Genomic DNA, 8,902 nt, shown 5'->3' with positions numbered 1-8,902 from the left:
GGCATATGTCCACCCCGCCATCACCAATCACTCCAGTTGTAAAAGGCCTAACGCCATTCCCAATCTGATCTGCTTTAAGGTTGTCAGTTCCTAAGTTTTGTAGGGGAACAGGGCCCTGTGCTCTCAAGGATACCCTGGGGCAGGGGAATCACCCTTTTTGTAAAGAGGCTGGTAGAGAGGCCTGGGGTCCAGGCGTGGCGATGAATAAGGGGCTCCAGTTCCATCCCCATCAGCAAGCACTGGTGGCAATGGATGCCCTAATTCCGAAGACATTTATATCCAGAATGTAGGCTAGCCTGCCTCCTGATTTTCACCAAAGCAACAAAGCTCCAGCAACCTCTGCAACCTCCCTTCCCCCACTGCTTTCCTTTCCCATCCCATTTCAAAGCTTCTGCATTCTTTATGTTGAGGTATAATCCTCTGATGATCACAGCACCAGCCCGTGCCCATCCTGGCCTAAAGGACATGCTCAGAACTCTGTATTTCAGTTATGGTGCTATTCAAACTTAGTATCCTTGAACCACACACAATGGTCTATTTCCACCCTGATAATTGTATTTCCAGGCTCAAACACTTTGGAAGATGTGTTTCCAACAGGATCCAAGGAAGCAGCCTCTGATGACCCCTCTTGCTATTCTTTACAACTTCCTCTTCAAAAGGCCTTTTCTAATTGGAACACAGTCTGTCCTCACTCTTCAAGCCACTTGAATTTCCTATATGGGCAGCCAGGCCTCTTGTTTTGAGGAACTTTGTCACTGATTGCCCAGAACCTTGCTCAGGCCACTCTCCCTGGCCCTTTCCCCCCAGGCTGCTTCTGGAAGGTAGGAACCCACCTTTCCCATAGGGCAGAAACCACGGAAAGCCCATGTTTGCTCCTACCTCTAGCTCATGTAGCACATTCCCCTTTGTCCCTAAGCCCTCAAACCACAATGACCTGGCACATCCCTCGCCTAACTGGGCACAAATTCAGGAAGCAAAGAGTAATAATTGGATGCAACAATGTAATGATGATATGAAAATGAACTATCCTCCAACTCCAACCCCACCCTCAACCTGGCCCTGCTTTTTAGAACTGGCACAGGAAGAAGTTAGTCCACTATGAACAGATTTGTTAGATTTTTAATAAGAACATGGAAATCCCAATCAGCCCTTCAACAAAATTAAAATACAGAAAGTGAAATTAAAAGTATTCTACAGTAAATGACTTTTATTAAAAAAAAAAAAAAGTAACTGTGAACATATAAACAAGCCTGCAGGGCACTACAGTACAGCTGGGAAGAAGATAGATACATTTTCCAATGTATCTATGGGCCAATGAATTCCATCATTTTCAAATAAATTCTTAATAAAACTCCACTGAGTTGGAAAGTTTTGCTGAAAATATTTCTGGACAAAAAAACTCCCAAAACAAAACGCCTCATGTAGGAAAGCAAACTTTCCTTTGAATTTGGAACTACAAGAGGAGTCCCAAGGGAACGCTGGTAATAGGTGGAAATGGTTCCTGGAGTCACCAGTGTGTGTATGCATGGAACACACCACAGCTCAGACACGACAAAGTTCTTTCTCAAGATGGCTGTTCCCTCAAGATAGGGCTGAGATGGGAGGGGGGTGAAATTAAAAGAACCCTAAAAAGCCAATTCTTTTAAATTCTGCTTTGGCTGATTTTTGTGCTATAATGGGCAGTTGATTTCTAAAAATCTTATTTCTTCAAAGAGTTTTCTCGAAGGAAGACTAAATGTAATGTGCCTTTCCTCATAATCCAGGAAAAAAACTGTGGTATTTCAAAAGTTCTAAAAATATCTACTTTCATGAAATAGTAACTATTTCACTACAAACCTATTTTTCACTAAATACACACGTTTCCTAATCCTGGAGCCTCTTGGGAAAAGCAGTGGATTCTCCCTGGGTCCTTCAAGACTTCAGTGTTCATGGGAGAGAGATGGTGGGGAATGGCTTCACCCATCTCCTGGGATGGGCTGTGTCAGAGGTCATGTGTAGAGACACCATCAGGCTTCCACCAGGCGTGTTTAAACAATTAGCCCCCACATGTACCAGGTATGTGATTTCCCCCTACCTCCAAACACATTCCCACTTAACTAGGCACAAGAGAAAAAAAAAAGAAAGGTGTGCCCACATTCCTGGTTTCCACAAATCTCAAATCATGAGAATGTGCAGGACAGCCCAGTGATGTTCAGGCAATCTGAAGTCCCAAAAGGCCACAGGATAGGGATGTGGCACCCTCGGCTTGGAGTCTGAAACTGTGTGTGTGAACAGTGCGACTTTCCTGTGTCAACCTTCAGTGTTGAGGCAGCGTAGAAAAGAGTGGCTGGAGAGTTTGTAATACTGACCACACTGGCTCCAAGTGAAGGACCTCTGCTCCAGCAGAGAACCCTGTCGTTCCCTGTATGTGTTGTGAGTGAAAGACCTGCTTCACAGGGGAGTTTGAAATTTCTCCACGCCTACGATCTTGCCAGCTTGGACTCATGAGCCTTGAGGGTGCCAACAGCATCTTTCACTGCGTGATAAATGATGTTCTTCACCTGGAGAGAGCAATCAGCACAGTTAGTCCATGGCAGCCACAGACTGTGCTCTGCAAATGAAAATATCCTGCAAGGACTAAAAGCCTACTGATGAGTGAGGAAAGCCCTCAACCAGGACTGCGTGCTCCCCTAACCAACCCCAAAAGATGATTTACAAATCACACAGAATATACAGTTTATATTCAAAAAAGAGTGATTCATCATTTGAAAGCCTATATAATCACCATCCTCTATGTGTATATATGTGCTGGGCACTACTGCTAAGCTCTTTATGTGGACTTTCATTTAATCCTTACCATAATCCTATGAAGTAGATTCTATTATTATTCCCATTTTACAGATGAGAACTGAGGTCAAGAATCTTACATTAAGGTCCTATAGCTAATAAGAATGCACTAAAAACAGTGGGCAGGTAGGATTTATTGGGTATTTTTCCCTTTCGTGCCTATATTTTCTAATTTGTCAAAAAGGAACACATATAATGTATGAAGCAAAAGTTATTAAAATAGAGTGAACAGGATGAAGACAGTTTTAAATCAACATGATGATTATTTTTGGGGAGATGGAATGGGAAAGGGTACATGGAGGCTTCAACAATGTAGTTGTTGTATATAAATACATTATATATATGGTATGAATATGATGCTTTATCTCTTAAGCTGAATGATGGCCACACAAGCCCCCTTGTTATTCTCTATCACATTTTTTGTATTAATTCAACCAATGTTTACTGAGTACCTACTATGTGTCAGACATGTCCTAGGGAAAAGCAGTGAACTAAAACAGCAAAACCTCTGCCTTCATGGAGCTTAAACAGCTTATGTTCTAGTAGGGATAGAAACAAACAAAAGATACATAGTATGTTAGATGGTGAAAACTACAGGAAAAAATAAAGCAGTAACAGAGGACTGGGAGGTGATATGTGACAAGTAGAGACCAAACAGAGGGTGGTCTAAAATATATATGCCTGAACACTTGCATTCTATCTATAATAGAAATGTCATCTATCAATCTAGCAACAACCAAGAAAAATATCCAACCTCACGGGTCACTGACACACCTGAGTCACAGGCATGATGCAGGAAAACAGGCCTTAAGTGAGAGGCTGCGAGAATGCCTGTTTGGATGCTAAACCTCTGCCTCGGGAATCTTGCTTTCTTATTCTTTTTTTTTTTTTATGTTACTAAGCATCCAGGTATATTAAAAATGATATTCTGCCCTTAAAGTTCCAATCCATTTCAGAACAGAGGAAAACCTAATCTGATTCTCCAGTTTAGATCTATGAGGGGGAAACAACTCTTAGGGACATGGATTACAGTCCCTAGCAGGGCTCTAAGGAATTGAGTTTGCACAGAAATTTGCTGGGAGAAGGCAGTTCTGTGGAAACAGGTTTAGAACACATTGCCACAGTGCTTTTCTCACCTGACTGGGGAGGTCAGTCTAGTGCAGTTACTAACACTGAAACACTGTATCTTCCAGGGGCAGAGAAAGAAAAGACTGCCACATTGGAAGTGATGAGGTGAAAAGACGAATATTCTCTAAAAGTAAACCTGAAGAGGACTGATTAAACACTTCCTGAGGGAGGACTTGTCACACCCCAGACATGGGCCTGAGTCAGCTCTCTGCAGTTATCCTGCCCAGATAATAGCCTCAGAAAGCAGTGTGCGCCTCCTATGTATGTGGCCTACAAGGAGATAAGACAGGGCTGGAGTGGAGGAGGAGCTCTTTACCTGCAGTTTATCCTCATGGTTTGTGTGAGTGTTAGAGAGATGCCTGAATTCCTGCGTCAGGCGAAAACAGTGCTTTACGTGTTCTGGAGACACGAAGTCTTCTGCGACTTTGATGCAACTATATAGGTTGTGCACCTGCGAGAGGAAAGGCAGAGGCAGACAGCAGGCGCCAGTCAGTAACCTGAGGAAACCGCTCATGTAGTGCACAAGGACACTGGAGAAACACTTCTGATACCCCACGTTTATAACGACAACAAATGCAGAAAGACTCTAAGTATAAATTTATAAATGAAAATGGTACTAGTGCAAAAATAGGATCTGGAAAAATATATATCACATTCTTAACAGTAGGCTACTTTCTGGGGAAGGCAGAATGAAGGAATTGAAAATGGGATTGAACTGAGACTCACTTTCTTCTTTAAATGAGCATTTAAAATTACATAGAAGAAAATGAAAACGCAAAAAATAAGTTGCAGTTTAAGAGCAATTGGTCTAACCCACACTTTTATATCTACTGCCAGATTAGCAACAAACTCAGAAATAAGGAAACTATGGGAACTGCGGAGCCCCACCCACAAGTTGGGACATACCTGGTGTGGGGCTCCAGCAGGTATGAAGACAGCATCTCCCAGGAACTGAACAATGGCCCAGCCTTGCACACCATATTCCTCATAGAGCCGCTTACGTAGGGTCTGGTCCAAGTACCAACTTTGGTCATGAATTGGATCATGATCAGGGGGATTCTCTTGGCCTTGCTCTTCTCCAACCTGATCATGAAACCACGATCAAAACCCAAAGATGGAAAAATCAGTAAACACATAAAGATTATTAACAGGATAAATCCAGCTTGCTGCAGTAATACCTACTTTATTTAATATCCTCTAAGTGAGGATTCAGCCCTATGGGGCATTGTAACAAAGGACACAAGTCTTTAATGCCAAGGGACTCTACATGAGAAACCCTAGTTAGACTGTCTTAGCATCCCCAGACCTGTGAGCTGGGAGCCCACTCAGGGACATACCTTTCGGAGCAGCTCCCGGATCTTCTCTGCATCCTTGGCTGCATAGATATGCCACAAAGCACCGGGTTTCTCCTTTCCATCATGAATCCTTTGCTTTGTCACCTCATCAGCATCTCCCTCGTCAATTGTTTTGAGAACCTCTGAAAAAAGCAAAATGATATTTCAATGTAAGCAGCCACTTCAGTACCTCTGAGTGAAGCAAAATGTCCAATTCAAACAAGTTTACTCTCTACTGTGCTTTATCTGCAATAACGGACTGGTTTAAAATTGGGAAAGGAGTATGTCAAGGCTATATGTTGTCACCCTGTTTATTTAACTTATATGCAGAGTATATCACATGAAATGCCGGGCTGGATTAATCACAAGCTAGAATCAAGACTGCCAGGAGAAATATAAACAACCTCAGATATATGCAGATGATACTACTCTAATGGCAGAAAGTAAAGAGGAACTGAAGAGCCTCTTGATGATGGTGAAAGAGGAGAAAGAGCTGGCTTGAAACTTGACATTCAAAAAACTAAGATAATGGCATCTGATCCCTCACTTCACTTCAGTTCAGTTGCTCAGTTCTGTTCAACTCTTTGTGACTCCATGGACTGCATCATGCCAGGCTTCCCTGTCCATCACCAACTCCCGAAGTTTACTCATTGAGTCGGTGATGCCATCCAACCATCTCATCCTCTGTCATCCCCTTCTCCCGCCCTCAATCTTCCCCAGAATCAGGGTTTTTTCAAATGAATCAGTTCTCTGCATCAGGTGGCCAAAGTATTGGAGTTTCAGCTTTAGCATCAGTCCCTCCAATGAATATTCAGGACTGATTTCCTTTAGGAAGGACTGGTTGGATCTCCTTGCAGTCCAAGGGACTCTCAAGAGTCTTCTCCAACACCACAGTTCAAAAGCATCAATTCTTCGGCACTCAGCTTTCTTTATAGTCTGACTCTCACATCCATATACGACTGCTGGAAAAACCATAGCTTCGACTAGACAGACATTTGTTGGCAAAGTAATCTCTAGGCTTTTTAATATACTGCTTAGGTTGGTCATAGCTTTTCTTCCAAGGAGCAAGCATCTTTTAATTTCATGGCTGCCGTCACCATCTGCAGTGATTCTGAAGCCCCCCAAAATAAAGTCTCTCTTTCCACTGTTTCCCCATCTATTTGCCATGAAGTGATAGGACCGGATGCCATGATCTTAGTTTTCTGAATGTTGAGTTTTAAGCTAACTTTTTCACTCTTTCACTTTCATCAAGAGGCTCTTTAGTTCTTCTTCACTTTCTGCCATAAGAGTGGTGTCACCTGCATATCTGAGGTTATTGATATTTCTCCCGGCAATCTTGATTCCAGCTTGTGCTTCGTCCAGTCCAGCATTCTCATGATGTACTCTGCATATAAGTTAAATAAGTAGGGTGACAATATACAGCCTTGACGTACTCCTTTCCCAATCTGGAACCAGTCTGTTGTTCCATGTCCAGTTCTAACTGTTGCTTCTTGACCTACATATAGATTTCTCAGGAGGCAGGTAAGGTGGTCTAGTATTCCCATCTCTTTCAGGATTTCCCACAGTTTGTTGTGATCCACATAGTCAAAGGCTTTATCATAGTCAATAAAGCAGAAGTAGATGTTTTTTTGGAACTCTCTTGCTTTTTCAGTGATCCAACGGATGTTGGCAATTTGATCTCTGGTTCCTCTGCCTTTTCTAAATCCAGCTCTGACATTTGGAAGTTCATGGTACACGTGCTGTTGAAGGCTGGGTTGGAGAATTTTGAGCATTACTTTACTAGCGTGTGAGATGAGTGCAATTGTGCAGTAGCTTGAGCATTCTTTGGCATGCCTTTCTTTGAGAGTGGACTGAAAACTGACCTTTTCCAGTCCTGTGGCCACTGCTGAGTTTTCCAAATTTGCTGGCATACTGAGCGCAGCACTTTCACATCAAGTTTTAGGATCTGAAATAGCTCAACTGGAATTCCATCACCTCCACTAGCTTTGTTCGTAGTGATGCTTCCTAAGGCTCACTTGACTTCACATTTCAGGATGTCTGGCTCTAGGTGAGTGATCACACAATCGTGAATATCTGGACCATGAAGATCTTTTTTGTATAGTTCTTCTGTGTTTTCTTGCCACCTCTTCTTAATATCTTCTGCTTCTGTTAGGTCCATACCATTTCTGTCTTTATTGCGTGCATCTTTGCATGAAATGTTCCCTTGGTATCTCTAATTTTCTTGAAGAGATCTCTAGTCTTTCCCATTCTATTGTTTTCCTCTATTTCTTTGCATTGATCACTGAAGAAGGCTTTATCTCTCCTTGCTGTTCTTTGGAACTCTGCATTCAAATGGGTATATCTTTCCTTTTCTCCTTTCCCTTTTGCTTCTCTTGTTTTCTCAGGTATTTGCAAGGCCTCCTCAGACAACCATTTTGCCTTTTTTAATTTCTTTTTCTTGGGGATGGTCTTGATCACCACCTTCTGTACAATGTCACGAACCTCCGTCCATAGTTCTTCAGGCACTCTGTCTATCAGATATAATCCCTTGAGTCTATTCAATATCACAGTAATCCAAGTGTATGCCCTGACCAGTAATGCTGAAGAAGTGGAAGTTGAATGGTTCTCGTCCCTCACTTCACGGCAAATAGATGGGGTTTTGAAAAAGTGGAAACAGTGACAGATTTTATTTTCTTGGGCTCCAAAATCACTGTAGATGGTGATTGCTGCCATGAAATTAAAAGATGCTTGCTCCTTGGAAGAAAAGCTATTGACAAACCTAGACAGAGTATTAAAAAGAAGAGACATCACTTTGCTGACAAAGGTCCATATAGTCAAAGCTATGGCTTTTTTCAGTAGGCATGTATAGATGTGAGAGTTAGACCATAAAGAAGGCTGAGCACCGAAGAACTGATGCTTTCAAATTGTGCTGGTAGAGAAGATCCCTGAAAGTCTCTTGGACAGCACAGAGATCAAACCAGTCAATCCAAAAGGAAATCAACCCTGAATACTCAATGGAAGGACTGATGCTGAAGCTGAAGCTTCAATACTTTGGCCACCTGATGGGAAGAGCTGACTCACTGGAAAAGACCCTGATGCTGGGAAAGACTGAAGGCAAAAGGAGAACGGGGCAGCAGAGGATGAGACAGTTAAGATAGTATCACCAACTCAATAGACATGAGTTTGAGCAAATTCCAGGAGATGGTGATGGACAGGAAAGCCTGATGTGCTGTAGTCTAGGGGGTCGCAAAGAGTTAAACATGACTTAGAGACTGAACAACAACAACATTCTCTATCTCTCGGGAGTGATAAAAAGTAGACTCAGAGTCAACAGTCACAGTGAAGTCTAAGCTTCCTACACATGGGAAGTGACCCTAATCTTCCATACTTTTGATAGAGACTCATCATTTTTTGGAAGAATAGTTTTAAAAAAAAACATATTTCCTGTTCAAACTGTGTAGCCATATCTTATGTTCAAATTGCACATTATTTCCTACTGTCATGTTCAAGGGCAATGATGTTGTTTTTGTGAACACCCATCATCTCCTGAATTACTTGAATAGCTTATCCGGGAACAAAGCCAAAGATTTGTTTATTGGTGACGTGATTCATAATGCTGGACCTCATCAGGATAA

At 42.2% G+C, this 8,902-nt stretch overlaps 1 protein-coding gene across 4 annotated transcripts in view; it reads right to left on the bottom strand.

Annotated features, from left to right (window-relative positions):
* Positions 1-1,105: 1,105 nt before the first annotated feature.
* The window catches only part of KDM3B (lysine demethylase 3B), a 57,638-nt gene continuing 49,841 nt past the window's right edge, over positions 1,106-8,902 (bottom strand). For all 4 annotated transcript variants that reach the window (XM_010807343.4, XM_003586301.6, XM_010807344.4 and 1 more), the window contains 4 exons: positions 5,292-5,431; positions 4,861-5,037; positions 4,271-4,405; positions 1,106-2,540 (listed from right to left, as the gene is read on the bottom strand). In XM_010807343.4, the coding sequence (XP_010805645.1) occupies positions 2,460-2,540; positions 4,271-4,405; positions 4,861-5,037; positions 5,292-5,431 (533 nt within the window). In that variant the 3' untranslated portion in view covers positions 1,106-2,459. The remainder of the gene's footprint in view (positions 2,541-4,270; positions 4,406-4,860; positions 5,038-5,291; positions 5,432-8,902) is intronic.

The sequence above is a fragment of the Bos taurus genome, chromosome 7 (genome assembly GCF_002263795.3).
Source record: "Bos taurus isolate L1 Dominette 01449 registration number 42190680 breed Hereford chromosome 7, ARS-UCD2.0, whole genome shotgun sequence".
Classification (NCBI taxonomy): Eukaryota; Metazoa; Chordata; class Mammalia; order Artiodactyla; family Bovidae; genus Bos; species Bos taurus.
Note: the sequence above shows the minus strand (reverse complement) of the source record. Positions and strands in the feature narration are given on the sequence as shown.